Here is a 16705-nt window from a genome sequence, read left to right as displayed (position 1 = left end):
TGTGCCAGACAATACACAACTGTATGAGGCATGACTATGAATATGAGGTGGACATGTGATCAGTCTGCAGAACACTGGACAGTTGTCAGGTATAGGCTCAGTATATAACATACAGTTCAAAACACACTTCTGCACTTGTTGTGTTCTATGCACATACCCTAAAAAAGCCTCATATATTTTTAAGATAATCATATGTTTCATAGTAGCATTCACAGGTAACATATGAATATTTACAACATCCCATGTAGCTGGCAATAGCAGTGTCGCACTCAGTATTGGACACAAACACTCCAGTAGAAGTCATACTTGAGCTAATCTTTGCTGGGGTGACTCAGTGGCCAGAAATGTGATCCATGTCACTGCAGACAGGGAAAGCAGGAATGGCCATAGGTGCAGGACAGCAGCATGTGAGTCCAGCAGGTCTTGTTGTGACCTAGTGTTTAATGTCCTATTTCACATTATTGCATCCCCCCTTCTGCATTCCATTACAAGCTTACTTGATTTACATACCTGTTATAGTACTGAAGAGTTTCCTCAGAATAATGCAAATTGTTAGGTTTGTGTAGTCACAGTCTGTGTTAGTGTAGGCGGGTTCATACCTTTGTTGCATAGGCAGTGGCTTGCCTTTTTAGGTAATGCTAATGAGCAGGTGATAGCCTGTGCACTAATCGGTGTTTCTCACTTTCTAATTACATCCAGAGTAGCTGTGTTGTCTTTCCATTAGCCAATTCCATAGCAACACAGTGCTATAATGAAGTCCTTCTTGTGAGCCTTGCCCTTTTCCCTTGCCTGTGTGGAGAGCAGTATGGAGGTGTGGGGGCTACAGCTTCACAGATGGTTCATGGAAATACCTCTAAGGACAGGACATGTGGAGACAGCCCAACAATATGGGGGACAAGGCTCCAGAATTGGGTACAGATTGTAAGTATTGCTGTTATACGCATAGAGGTGTGCTAGATTAACAGGGTTTATCTGGACATGCATTTTCAGCATGACTTGACGTCTGACAGTGATATGTCTCTGGCATACCTTTCAACTGTCCAGATGTCCACAGACTGCCCAGAGGTTTGCCTGTTAAGTTTGGTCTGTTCCTCATACAATTCCTGTTTTTCAGAAATCGGTAGGATAATGTGAGGCTTGTAGTTAGTAAATGTTGGCATCCATTAGTGTTTCAGACATCATATCCTTGAAGGATGTCATGTTACAACAAACCCTTTAACACAAACAACTTTCATTTTCTAGCACCATTATGTGAGATATGTCCCTCTTTTCGGCTCCCTGTCCCCCAAGTATGTCATGTTTTGTCCTGATGTCTTACAGTAAGAGGTTCAGAGGTATGGTATAGCATTATTTAGTGATTGCACTACTGATATCATCCCAGTGACTTAGCAGACTCCTGGAAGTGGTATGCAGCAGTGGCCATGAATATGGTCCCACACCCTGGACATTCTGTGGAAATCTGTGCAGCTGAGAGTTATTTATGTCTGGCCATTGTTAACAGACTGCCAAGATTGTGTAGCAGTGTTGTGTGTAGGTATTTATTGGGCTGGTAGGGAGAGGTGCAGATGTGAGTGTCATAGATTCATTTCTATATGACTGTGCATGCTGCTACAGTTTCTGGTGGTCTATCAGGTGTATATGTTTGTAGGGGCAGACTGTGAAATGTCCTGTAAGACCTCAGGATTCCCAGTAGACTGAGTTGGGCCAGTATATGTTGGTGTAGTGTGTGACTGGCAATCAGGATATGTTTGTTCAACCAGTCATTCTACTCTAGAGTTTATTTGGGGTACTGGTATGTTGCTGTGACTGTGGTGCAAATGGTTGTGGGTTGACAATTTCAAACCAATGTCTGCTCTTCCCTACAGTTCCATCCCTGTAGTGCATGATATATTTGGAAATACGTGGGTAATTCCCCAGAGCTGATTTAGGGTACTGTTATGTTGGTGTTACTGTGGTTCAGAAGGTGCTGGCTGACATTGTGGGCAGCTATCAGTGTTTTTTATCTTCTGTTACATGACTGCAGTCATACCTCTTCACTGTCCAGATGTCTAGACACTGTCCAGATGCGTAGCTCATATGTTTGGTCTGTTCCTCATAACAGTTGTTGTTTTCTGACAAATCACTGGGATGACATGAGCACTGACATCCAGTAAATGATAACAATCATTTGTGTTTCAGACCTGGAATCTATCAGGAAATATATGTTATATCAAACCATGTTACTCTAGCAGACTCCTACGCATATAACATCCATATTTCAAAGATTTCACTATTGTTTGTCCTTTAACCCCCCCCCCTTTTTTTGTCAGACTTTTTCTAGATGTCTTGCAGTAATAGGTTGGTTAAATATATATATATATATATATATATATATATATATATATATATATATATATATATATATATATATACATACATATCTATATGTAATCTCTTATGTCTATATATACATATATATGTATATATATATATATATATATATATATATATATATATATATATATATATATATATATATATATATAATATACATACATATATATCTATAGCTTTATATCTATATATACATATATATTTAGATTTAGATATATTTTTGTATTTATAAATAGATATATATGTATATAAGAGTACTATGGATATATATATTTCCCCTTATATTAAATAACTGTAGTGCATGATATGTCTGTAAAAAAAACAATGCAAATTCCTGCATCTTGGATAGTGTAGAGGTACATTGCTGTGATTGAAATATGCAGTGTCCTAGGTCCAAGACTTGGCCTGTCTGATTATTTTGTTGCTAGGCAGAACAAGGGCTGATGGAGACAGCGTGATTAAAGTACTTTTAAGCAGATTTCAGCTGGTTTGGGCAGTTTTGCGTTAAGCTAAGTGGTGCTCACAGATGGTTAAGTCTTCTTAGCTTTAATTAGCACCGCTTACTCATGCTTACACCGGTGCTAATTTTCATTAAAGAAAAGAAAACAGGATGATAGGAAAGTGGTGAAATGGGGGCAAGCAAGGGGGAAAACATTAGGAAAACCTGCTAGGGATGTGCCGGACGGGTGTCAGAAAGATCCATAGCTCTACATTTCTTCTGCAGCAATAGTTGTGAATTTTGTATATAATTTGGAATTTACAGCCTCACACCCTACAGGGAGTGGTGTTGTCAACTGACATTTGTAGTAAAAGTTGCAGGTAGATTGACTGATTTCACTGTAGCTGTGGGTGAAATGTACAGCTGTGTATGGGACAAGGATTGTTTTGTGGGACAGATGCCTTTTTTTTTTTAGCGGAGAGTGAGATGTTGGGGAAGGGATGCAGGTATGTTTGGGGAGGTAGGCTGGCTAGGATATGTAGCATTTGCAGACAGACAAAACACACAAGACACAGACAGGGACATTATATAACACATGGGGGGACACCTTGGACAGGGATGGTGGTTTGGAATCAGAGGCCCATGAGCCCCCAAATGGATACAGTGGGACTGAGGTCCCCACCCATGGGCAGTCATGACTGCACCTTCATGGCCCAGAAATTGGCCATGCTGGGGGCTGTACAAGAGGGGCAGCCTGTCCCTCAAGGAGTGCCAGGCGGTCCACCATCTGGCGCAGCTTCCCACCCAACCCGGAGCAGATGGATTGCACACCATACCCTGGAACATACTGTGGGCGATGGGCTTCTCTCCACACTCGTGCCCAGGGGGGATGGGCCCCATGTCCTGAGGCAGTCACACCCAAAGATGGTGAGCAGAGGAGGATGTTCTGGGTCGGGTCCCAGAAGTGTTGGGGCCTGGTGACATGGCCAGAATGGGTGGGACATATGGATCCACCTGTTTCTGCCTTCCCAAACATGCTATGGTGTTGTGGTTTTCCCAGATATATTGGTTAATCATGAACAACATGTTTCAAAATTAGTTATAGCAGGATGCATGGGTGTTCCTATTAACCCAAAACAACAGATTTGGAACAGTTGCATAGCAAACAGAACACATGCATAAATGGAAAAACAGTAAGCATTTTAACAGCATGCAAATTACATTGACGGCAACAGGCCACCAATAATGATATTTGAACAAGGTACGTTAATATGCAACCAATGAAATATATGAACAATAACAGAACACATATCCCAAAAATAGGTTTTGAGAACAACATACATGTAATATATGAATAATTATTGATGCAGATGACAGGTGGTAGAAGAGAATAAAGAGTCCATTACTAAATGTATTGGCTTCTATTTTTCTCAACAGTACTGCTCAATACTCTACAGGTCTGCCCTCACTTTACATCTACCTATGGCCCATAGCTTCTGTGGCACATACATACATACCTGTTAGACTGCCAACCTGTACTGGTATGGAACAGACTGGGTAAACTGTGGCTTCTTTACTGGAATGGGCTTGTACATGTCAGGGTTACATACTTGACAAAGAAGGGGTCCCCTGCAATGATCTTCTGTGAGTCTGCTACTAGCATAGTTCATCTGGATTCCTATCTGTGTCCAAGGTGATTGGCAGCAGTGACCACTAGCCATGACAGCGTGATAGTTGAGAGACATATATCGGGAAGAGGGCATGGTGTATGTACCTATCCTGCTGTCATTTGCAGGCATGGGGTTGGACAGTGGGACAGTTGTACATGGTGTACTATTATACTTTTCAAACAGCTACTACAAACATTTTATTACCTGTAAGACCTGTGGAGAAAATATCTGTTGCCACTGACTGTTTTGACAGATATTCCAGATTTCATGAGTGTATATATGCACATATCTCAGTACCACTCCCTGGATTCAAACAATGTCTAGGTGTGCTAAAATGAACTACAATGCTGTTTCTCATCACACTGAGCTACTGGGGAATTGTTGCTTTTTTGACTGTTTTCTGCCCAATACTCTGTGAGTTAGATAGTCTGACCTTGTAATCATGAGATTCATGCATGACAAATAGTGTACTGTGCAGTAATCCTTTGAAATTACACGATCTGGAAAGCAAAGGTTAACAGAAGGCACTGCAGCAGGGGACACACGATAATACATTTGACATTAGTATTCAGGGTCTGGATCTTAGTGCATATCATATGTCATATTTTACAGCTCCACAATCTAATGTTTTGCATACTAGCTGATTCTCAGAACAACCTCTGTTAAATCATGCTGTCATAGCCATATTTTCAGTGCAGAGCCTGTACACATTCTATTTCTACAACAACATACCAGAATAAACACAACAATTAGTGGTTTAGGTTTTTATTGTACTTATATGACACAATGCTATACTACTGCATATGCTGTAGATGACGATTTGTCTGGCAAACTTTTCTGTAATCATTACACACAGACACAGCATGTAATTTACTCCTTCTTATTTATTTCACTATATACTGCAAGGTAAGTCTGTACTCACCAGCCTTTCAGCTCAGACTTGTCAGTTTGACGACATGGGCCTCAATGATCATAGCTCTCCCTTCTGCAGCTGTAGGGATGAGAAACAAACATTATGCATACCTGTCTATCAAATACTCAGGCTAGAATTTTGTACAGCTATATCTGGGATACTTACAGACTGCTGAAGCATGCCGGTCCCAAGCATCTTGGATCCATTGGACCAGGAGCTCCTCCTTCATACACTTTAGGTCGGCATAATGATGCCGTACCTGCTCAGCAGTTTGAGGGATTCCAGTGGCACTGGTGAGATTGCGTGCCAGGTGGTCCCAGGCCTCCGCTTTGTACTGAGAGCCCTGGTACTGGCCCTGCAGCAGTCTGTTGTCATAGTGTTCTACAAGGAGTCCAGTCATGACCCTGGACTCCAGGATGCCCCAGCACTGCACCTGAAAACCCGCTCCCTCTCCAAAGCCAGACATGTTCCTGCAGAGATCAAACTACAACAGGTTATGGCTGTATTCCTCCCTGCAACATTTAAATAAGGTGAAAACAGGTTATGGCTGTATTCCCACCTGTACAGTTTAAATAAGGCCATATTCTCACCCTTTGTCATCATTGGACCATTTCAAAAATGCTGAGTACAGATTAGCAACATGGAAACCCGCGAAGCTAGTCTGAACAGTGCTTAAAGGAGTAATTGCTTGGCATTGCTTAACAGTGCACAAATCTGTTTAGCTGAGCTAACTGCTGCTTAGCATTCAAATTTAAGCAATGCTTATATTGACTTAGCATAGCTGAGCACTGCTAACCATTGCTCATTTATCATTTTAAGAAAATATCATTATAATGACTTCATTAATCATTACTGACATATTAGTAAGTGCATGTGATTTACTTTACATGATGTCCCTCTTTGTGCTTTAATTACATTACCATGGGGTATGACTATACTGTATGGGACACTTGTGTATACATGGGGGGATTTCACATGTTATATGCACTCACACTTGCATTTTAGACCAGCTACACTACCCTAGTTGACGTATATCAATTAATACCTAATTTAAAATGAAATTATAATTTTTAATACTGCTTTCCCATGTAAAAATAAAGTGCTTGTTTTGGTTTTCGAACCATGCAAATCTGCATGCAAAGCCAGGACTTTAACCACTATGCTATCTCATCATGAGGATTTCAGCTGTATATTTTTAGTTATATCCTATGGGATGTTTAAGCAATGGTGAACAGAGGGCCATAATGCTCATACCCACTCAGCTATGCTGAAACATACCTTAGGATGGAAAGAAATAAATTTAATTAACCCACTTTATTTACATGTACCTGTACTCCATGTCAGTCACTGTAAGGGGAATTGTAATGGGACACATAGGAACAAATTTTAATTATTGCTCTTACAAGATTAAGGGGTGTGAGTGTGTTTTAGCAAGTCTTTGGCAAATCACTCAGGGTTTACATCAGAGCATGCTGACAGACATTTGTGTTTCAGACTTCATACCCTTCAGGAAATATGTGCTAATGCAAACATTTTATTCTATCAACTTTCTAGGTTGAGAGGTATGTGAGGGAGGCATATGGGCATTCTTCAGATACCTGTAGAGTTGAAGGCCCATATGGCTGTTTTACAATGGCAGACATTCAGGTGTCAGTCTTCATACCCTTCAGGAAGTCCATGCTAATGCAAACCTTTTATTCTATTGACCTTCCAGGTTTGTAAGTGCAATATTTAAAAACTGTCCCTATTTCTGTGCCTTTGTACCCCCATTATTTATGGCTCTGTTGAGCGTTCTTGCCCTAGGAGGTGGAGAGGTGTGTGAGGCAGGCATCTGGGAATTCTGGGAAACATGTTCAGTTGAGGGCCCATATGGCTGTTTTACAATGGCAGACATTTGGATTTCAGGCTTCATACCCTTCAGGAAATATGTGCTAATGCAAACCTTTTATTCTATCAGCCTTCCAGGTTTGTAAGTGCAATATTTAAAAGTGCCCCTATTTCTACACCTTTGTCCCCACAATTATTTATGGCTCTGTAGAGCTGTCTTGCTCTAGGCGGCTAAGATGGATGTGAGGCAGGCATCTGGGCATTTTGCAAAAACCTGTACAGTTGAGGGCTATCGCCATACGGCACTTTTACAATGCAGGGGATGTGTGATAGAACCTGTCACATGCCCCTGTATTGCTTTCTTGCTCCCCTATCCATTTCAGTGTCTCCAGACACTGAAAGACTCATTTATTTGCTTCCAGTGTCCGTGGACACTGAAATGCATTTAAAAAGTGCTGTACAGCACTTTCTGAGTGCAGGGGCGTGTTAGGTGAATATGCACTACTTGAACACATCCCTTGTACTCAGTAGTCTTCATATCTGTTTAACCTTAACAGTAGTGTGTCTTCATGAGTATGCAAGGCATGCTTTTGTTAACGCTAACGTTATACAGACATGGTTCACTCCATGTAGGAATAGCACTATTTTTGCATGGAGTTTATTGAATCCTGGGGATAGTGTTCCTTGAGAGGAAAAGGGAAGTAATTAGCTAAAATGATTCCTCTGATCATCTTACGTTAATTATGAGGAAGTGCTGTCATGAACAGTTAATGCTGAGTTTGTCAGAATGTTAGCCCTAGTAAGGAGAGGTGCTGGTGGAGGTGTATTAACTAAAAAGTGCAATGCAGTGTACTGCTAAGAGATTCTAGACTATAATGATTTTACACTGCCTAGTTAGAATACATCAATACTTTTTTTTTGATTGTCAGTAAGCTAAATGTAACCCAGATATTTTAAGTACCAAATAAATAAAATGGATGTAAATGCTACTTTTGTATAAATATTTGTGATCTGATATGTCTTGTTATGTGTCTCATTCCAGCTGTATGCAGTGAAAGTCGTGTGTGAGAATGAGATCGTTGTCATGGCTCATAAGACTTTTACTCAGTTCTATGAATTTCACAACAGACTTCGACAGTTATTTCCAGCACTCCCACTTCCAGAGTAAGGAATGGCAACTTTATGCTATTTTGTAATGTTTCCCTTTTACCACTTACTGATTAGAAGATATATATCCTTTTCTTTTTTTTTTTAATTTTTCAGGAGGTACAGAAATATTAATATTATTCCCTTGTTCATTGTACTCAAGCAGTTAAAATGCTATCTGTTAGTTGTTACAGACAGTGTTTGTTATTGTTTATAAATGCTATTGTTTGAAAATAGCTGAATTATAAGGTGTTTCATCTTTATGTACAAGAGTTATATTGGTACCAGTGAAAATGCAAGAGTTGCACCACCATCCCAGTAGCTCAACAGGAAATAAGCCTGCTTTTGGTGAAGAAGACTGTTGGTTTTACTCCAGTCCCAGGTAAGTGGATTAATTTTATAGTACTCTAGAAAAGGGAATCCTGCACTCCTGAAGTAAGCCTTCTTTAGATGAGATGCTAAGTCAACGCCTCAGCTGCCTGAATTGGTGGTAGCTCCAATGGACATAACATACGAATACCACCTCAGATCTCTCCTGGAAAAAGGGCATTTTTCTAGTTGGACAAACCCAGTTAATATAGTACAGATAAATAAATAAAGAGAAGTACTATGACACAGTGCTATACTATGAGAAATACCATACAATGGTAATTTGGCATTTTGAAACATATGAGTGTCATGGTGATATTTCCAACTAAAGTCAAGTTCAACCACTGAGACAAAGCCAATAAATACTAAACAAAAAGCAAAAACAAACACAAGTATTCCGGCAACCATAGCACTTGAGATATTAATATTGTGTGAAAAAATGTTATCATTGCGCATTTTATTACTATGATTATTAACTTTAATAGTTATTTACCCTGAAAAGATAGGTTTAAATGTAATAGAACTATTTGAATAAATGTATTTAGCTACCATTGTAACTTTTTCAGCATTATACCCTCTATCAATAAAATCATTGGTTATTTGTTTAAGTTGCTTATTAAGGTTTTCTTTATTTGCATTTAACCTTGCTACTCTGGTTAGCTGATTTTTAACTATATTTTTGAAAATATGCGGGGGTGCATACTCCTTTTATGTAAATATATGTTCTTAACTGGTTTCCTAAAAAGTATGGTTTGTATCCTTCCTGAAGTGTCTTTATATAACTGAACATCTAAAAATTCAATTTTCGTAAAATGTATTATATGCTTAAATGAAAAAAAAAATGTTGTTGAATTCAAAGAGTTTAAAAAAATCATCAAACATGATTATAGAAACTTTCCAAATCAGAAATAAGTCATCAACAAAATGTCTACAAAATAAAATATTTTCAACATAAGGATTATTTGATCCATGTAAAACATAACTAAATTCCCACATATTCATGACCATGTTAGCATAATTGCTCACCATGGGCATACCCATGGCAACACCTTTACATTATCTGTATCTGTCTTCATGAAACAAAAAGATATTATTAGTTTGGACTAGCTCAGTTAATGCACATATCATATTAATTTCTGAGGCAGAGTGTGCTGCATACTTAGTTAGAACATCACATAAAAAATCCAGAGTTATATCATTAGGAATCAAAGTGAATAGAGCATTTACATCTAAAGTTACAAAATAACAATCGATTACATCCATTGTCAAAGACCATTCATAGAGATATTCCAAAAATTGTGGCGCGCCCTTTATCACTGTGTTTGATAAATTTAGTGCTGCTTTTAGTCTATTTTCTAAATAACTAGAAATAGGTTCAGTAATTCAGCCTCATGAAGATACAAAGGGTCTCAAAGGTGGTGAAGTCAAAGATTTATGAATGTTAGGAATTCCACATAAAATAGGAATTTTAGGAGTTGGTACATAAAAATATTCCAATTGTTCTAAACTAATCTCTCCATTGATATGTATATTATAAACTGAAATATTCACATTCATAACAATATTATTAAGATATTTCCTATCTATGAGCTGATATTCATCAGTGTTGAGCATTTCACGCATTCTGGAATCAAAATACGCTTTATCCAGTATAACCACCCACCCCCTTTATCTGCTGCCTTTAGTGCAATGCCTCAATTAGCTAACAATCCCTGGGATTCAATAATGGTAAATTCCTTTGTCCAAATAGTGCCGCAGCTGCTGCATGGAATATGGCCACCCAGCAATCCAGTAAACAAGGCTGGAGGCATGCAAAAGCCTGCCAGCACTATTCTGGCATGGACGCCACTAAATAATGCTAATTATCTCATTTGCTGGTGAAAACCATGCAAATGAGGTGAATTAGCGATTTAGGAAACAGACAGGCATCTATGCCAGAATAGTGTGAGGTGCAGAAATGTATTCAGTTACTAACCAAGTACATTTCTGCAAAAATTAAAATGGAGGCATGACAGCTTAAAGTAAAGCATGTGTTATAACCATTGGCATGGAAAAGAGTTGCAAAATGATAAAAATTCAAGTTTTTTTTTTTGGCTGATTTTGCCCGTTTAAGCATAGCGCAGTGGTGTGTAAATGGGATTGTGCTGAAAGAAAAAGTGAAAAGTTAATTTTAAGTAAAATTTGCATTTTGCCGTTATAGTGTATGACATACAGAATCAAAACAATAAAAGGTAACAGTGGTTGCTAAGGAGGAAGGCACTGGTGTAGGGATGTAACAAGGGACTAAGGCAGTAGGGTATGCAAATGAACAAATTTTACTGAGTCACTAAATGAGAGACCATTCTCTAGCTGCACCTAACCATGTAGGAGCTATAAGGCAGTGGTGTAAGCAGGAGAAGCAGCTGACATAAAAAGGGGGCATATCATGCTTGGTGTAAACACAATGGAGCTGAACGGCTCCCATTTGAGTTAGCTAAGCACAGCTAAGCAAAGGAGGATGTGTCTAAGGCTGTATTGACTTATTCTATGAAATGAAGAGTGCGTTCATGCCCAGGGAAGGCCATGCCTGCTTCAAAGTCTTTACTTTAGCTAAACGGGTTTGCACAGCATACACCTGGTCTAAAACAAAAAAAAATCCCCTAGAATTAACAGAACTGTTTACATTTGGGCACCGGGTTTGCACTGTGTGCCTTGGGTCTTAAAAGAGGCAGAAATAGGAAGGGAAAAAAAAAAGAAGGGAAACAGCAGAATAAAAGCAGCCAAGTACCAATAATATAACAGGCAGGTGGAATGTATCATAGCCAGCCAATCAATGAAGCATCTGTAGCATAACAGTATAAACTGTGCAAACACCTTTCAGTCTGATTTTTCCCACAAACTCTGCAACAGTGGTGTACATACTTGGGGGAATTTTAACCGACAAAATGTTATGGGCTGCTGTCACTTTGATACATCAGTATGTGCTAGAGGCTGAGGGCAGTGAGGAGGATAATGCTGGCAGCCCCAAACCCAGGAGGAGGAGAAGAGTGTTCAGACCCAGGGTATCCTACCAGAGGCTACATGATCTCGAGATAGTAGAGCACTACAGGGTGGACAGGGACATACTTCAGCAACTCATCAAGCTGCACCAGCCTCACCTCAGTCCCAGAGCCAACAGAGGGGAACCCATCCCATTGGATACCAAGGTATGTGTAACCTTAAGAATACCAGCTACAGGTACTTTCCAAAGACCTACTGGGGACATCATGGGGGTCTCACAGGCATCTGCATCCAGGGTACTCCAGTTCCTGGATGCCATGCTACCATATGCCGGTGAGCACATTTACTTCTCCAACACCCGTGAGGAGAGGACCAGCAATATGTGCCTCTTCCACCATGTAGCAGACTACCCAGAGGTACTGGCTGCTATAGACTGCACACACATCCACATCAAAGCACCACCCAGTGAACAGGGTAAGGTCTATGCAAACCACAAGTGCTTTTACTCCAACTGCCAGGTCATGTGCAATGCCCAGGGCATTATCTTAAATGTGTGTGCTGGTAGTCCTGGAAGCTATCATAACTCCCACATCTGGCATTCCTCACATCTGTACCAGGAATTTGCCAGGGGGCACATCCCATATGGCCATCTGGTGGGGGGTGCTGGCTATGCACTGGAGACGTGGATGGTGATTCCCATCAGAAATGCACACACACCCACTCAAGAATGCCATAATGAGGCACATGCACAAACCAGGATCATCATAGAGCATGTGTTTGGAATTCTCAAGTCATGGTTCCGCTGCTTTGACATCTCTGGTGGAGCACTGCAGTATTCTCCAGCCACATGTGCACATATGTTCATAGTCTGTGCCATGCTACACAATATGATCATATGGAAACAACTGCAGCAGAAACAGCATCGGAAAGGGCCACACAGCCCACCACCATTGCCAAGGTCCCCACAAGCACAGAGGGACTTGGAGGAGGAACCCCCTGAGCCAGCTCCTGTAAGCAGACAGAGGCATGCCCAGTATGCCCTGGCCTTGGCCAAGAGGCAACACATAGAACACATACTGACACTATAGGGACTCAGGGACTGACACCTGTCTCCGACTTGCCTACACAGTAAAATGGATGCCATACACATCACACTACCTGTACCTTACCATATATAGGCAGTGTATTGTGTGCATATGACATAGGCAGCCCTCAAGCACCATCCTCACAACTGCTGCAGGCATAAGGTAACTCAGTCTTCTTAACAATAAATGAATGGATTAGCATACTTGGGTAGCATATCTATGGTACTGCTATATGCATGCAAGGGAATGGGGTGGCCTACTGGGATAGCAGCAGAAAACTGACAGCTATGTGGGACACCAGGAAATGTTTGCCCAATACTAGCTTCCCCACATTATGCAGTAGTACCCAAGGTGACAAATCCCACTGCAGTATATGTGGGGAGCCAGCTAATTGGGGGGTCATAGGTCACATGGCAAGGATGTCAGTGTGGGGGTCCTATACTCACCCCTCAGACTCACCCAGTAAGTCAGCCATAGAAAACCATAAAGAAATGTCTGGCAAATGCTCAAAAATGGCAAAGGTGATGAAATATCCCCTACAGACTTACACAGTGATAGCACAGCAGGTTATGTAGTTGCAGTAAAGCTCTGAAAGGTAAGAAGTCTGAAACTCAAATGTATGCTATTTCAATCTAACCTGTGGTCTTCGGTGATATGCCTCTAGTCTCCTAGACAGGGCACAATACTATGCTTAATGGAACCAAAATGTAAAGCAAATATCAGCACAGTCTGTGCAAATGCGTACAGTTGACAGGTGTGCCCCCTCCCATCCATAGTTCCATGGAAATGCAGTAACATGTATGTTTGCAGGGAAATAGTAGCAGAGCACACATTGCCAGGGCTGTCCCAATCAACATGATAACTTGTTGCATGTCCAGAATATGCAGGGGTCAATGAGATTATGTATATGTGTGGTTAATACTATCAGGATATGACCAGCACTTACTCCCAGCTGTTGTGTTGCAGTGGCCTAGGTACAGTGCTGTCTATCTTTGACAGGGCCATGTTCCAAGAACTGCAGTGCCAAATATTCTGCATGTTAGCTACACCTACGGTAGGGGTAGCATACACTGTTAAAATGTCAATATCTGTTAATGCAGGAAAGCTGTACATCTCATGGTCAGGGGGCCACACATATGGACAGTACCCAGCTTAGAGTAACCTACACAGTGCCTACCATACCTCTCAACTGTACAGACCTATTGCAGAATGTGCTGAGGTTTGCATCATAAGTGTGGTCTGTATAACATGAAATAGTGGCTGTCTGGCAATTCACTGGCAAATTACACAAGAGTGAGGTCAGAAAATAATGACAGATTATAGTATCAGATTTCATACCCTATAGAAACATGCATGCTAATACAAAACCTGTTATTGAACCATATTTCTAGGATTGTAAGGCCAATACTTAACAATGGTACCTATATTTAGGCCTCTGTCCCCCAATCACTCATGACTTTGTCCAGATGTCTGGCTCCCAGAAGTTGATAGGTACGGTGCCAAGTAGGACAGCCGGTACATGAAGGTCAGTGTACTGCCAGTGTATAAAGGGCTGCCACCTTTCTGTGTCAGCACTGACATGTCTCTCACCAATAGCCGTAGCCCTGGAATGGCACAAGTTGTCACAGAAGGAGCACAAGTATGTCTTTTATATCTGCTCTGCTTGCCCTAACATTGCATTTGCCTGCCAGTTATTTGCATAAAAAGAAAGGGTCATGTCAAAACAATAATGGCAGAAAGTGGAGAAGCACAAGTCAAACCCATAAAAGCGAACAAGCAATTACCAAACCGGTGTCCTAACTGTCTATGTTTGGCAGAACAGTATTAACACCATGTCCCCATGTGTGGACCTTTGTTTGACTGTCATATTTTGGCATGTGCAGATGTCAGTCTCTGATGGTATGACAGCTAGGCCCACATGTAGCCTCATAATAACATATAGCAACACAAACCATCTAAGGACCACAGCAAATGGAGTGATGCAATGATGGACAACCTGCTAAATAGGTACACTCAAAGGTGTGAAGTCCACAACCCTGTGTGCGATGTAACGGCATGTACCCCCACCCACATCAGAATTACAAATACATAAGAGCAGCCACTCTGACCAAAGCCTGTGACTGGACTACAGAACGACATGGAGACACACATAAGGGGAAGGGGAACCACTGGCCAGACAAATGGAGAATGTGCACACCAGAACAGATTGTGTAGTAACATAGGTGCCATGAAGGGTAAGGAGTCAGTAAACATCACCTGCAAATACACAACACACACCCATGTAAGTGGAGGTCCATAACAAAACAAAACCTAAACAATGGGCACTTCAGAGGCGAAAATCACATGAGAACTCCACAAACATACACACCACAGACCATGTAGACTCCAGAAACCAGGGTCTTGCAAACACTAAGGCCTTACCCCATACCCCAAACACCTACCATGCAAAGATAGGCTAACAGCACTGTCCCTCCTCCCCGTTCCATACAGACTCCATTGAGGTGACCCCTGTCTGGCATACAAAGCAATCCAGACCCTGCCTTGATAGGACTGTTGCACATCTGGAACTGAAGGTCCATTCCATCAACCTGTAGGCATAGCATCAACCTGGGCTGTGTTGTCAGTATGGCTTGTTGGTGTGACAGATACATGTACCATACACTACTCCATCTGTGAATTACACTCCCTGTCAACATCAAGCTAATGGCCTCAATACCCCTAGTGATGTGCTACATGTATAACTGCATGGGAAACACAAAATACAGACCTGTGATCCCACCCCTGTCCCTTCTGGAGGGTGGCTCTGTGTGCTGACATGTTGTAACATGGGCTACACCCTCATCTGCATGAGTTATAATGGTTTCAGGGACAATAACCTACTAACGTCATAGCAACCTATGAACTTATACATAACTGTAAGTCAGTGGTTCACCACATCACTCTGTACTGCTCTACCACTGACATACCTGGAAGTCACAGTGCTATGCAGAATATACTACACATATAATGGACATTTCTGCACAGTAGAATGCATTCTGTACCCACATCCATACCTCCCAACCTCTGACAGCAAGACATCTGGACAGGGTCATAAATAAAAGTGGGACAAAGGCACAATGATAGGCACATGCTGTAAATATTGCCCTTACATACTGAGAAAGTTGGTAGGATAAGGGGATTTGCATTAGTAGGAATTGTCTGAAGTTTATGAAGTCTGAAACACTAATGTCTGCCATTATTTTGTAACATCCATCATCAATTATGTGCAACTAACTTGCCATAAAAACAAAAGTTTAGGTAGACTCAATGAAACCTCTAGACTAACACCTGCACATTCTGCCAAAATATCTACAGTTCAGAGGTATGGCCACACCAGGACATGACTTGTCAGTTAAGAAGAATACCACACAAGCAGGGGATCCCCAGTTGGTGTACCACCAAGTTGCTGGATTGTTTACACAGCTTCATCAGTTAACCAACTGTAGCCACACCTCTCAACTGGTCTTTTTTGGCAGGAATGTATATAGTTGGGCTCATAATATTGGCCTGTGCATCATATATTTTGTATCCCTCTGGTAAAGTTCTGTGATGATCTCAGGCTGTCTGTCACTAGGTAATGACACAATACATTGCAGTATCAGACTTCAGATATGTCAGAAAATATATGCTAAAATAAACCCAGTACCTCTAGGAAAGTCCTATTCACTTTTGAGAGGTATGGCTGTAGCACACAAAACCCTGGACTGGAGTACACCTACTGTATCTCTGGAATGGAGTCCCACTCTAACTATAGAAGGTCACACTGGACATGCTCCTACACTTAAAGAATCACAGACCATGATGGAACCCACATCTGACTATATAACTGTATTGTGCATATGTCTTTGCATGCAAACAGCTATGT

The 16705-nt window shown here is 41.0% G+C and overlaps 1 protein-coding gene across 1 annotated transcript in view; it reads left to right on the top strand.

Moving 5' to 3' along the window:
* PIK3C2G (phosphatidylinositol-4-phosphate 3-kinase catalytic subunit type 2 gamma) overlaps positions 1 to 16705 on the top strand; it is a 1120359-nt gene that overhangs the window by 864282 nt on the left and 239372 nt on the right. Inside the window, exon 17 of the mRNA XM_044087254.1 lies at positions 8265 to 8386. Within this exon, the coding sequence (XP_043943189.1) occupies positions 8265 to 8386 (122 nt within the window). The remainder of the gene's footprint in view (positions 1 to 8264; positions 8387 to 16705) is intronic.

The sequence above is a fragment of the Protopterus annectens genome, chromosome 11.part0 (genome assembly GCF_019279795.1).
Source record: "Protopterus annectens isolate FY-2018-M chromosome 11.part0, PAN1.0, whole genome shotgun sequence".
Taxonomy (NCBI): Eukaryota; Metazoa; Chordata; order Ceratodontiformes; family Protopteridae; genus Protopterus; species Protopterus annectens.
The sequence above is the reverse complement of the archived record's forward strand: the minus strand, read 5'-3'. Positions and strand labels throughout refer to the sequence as shown.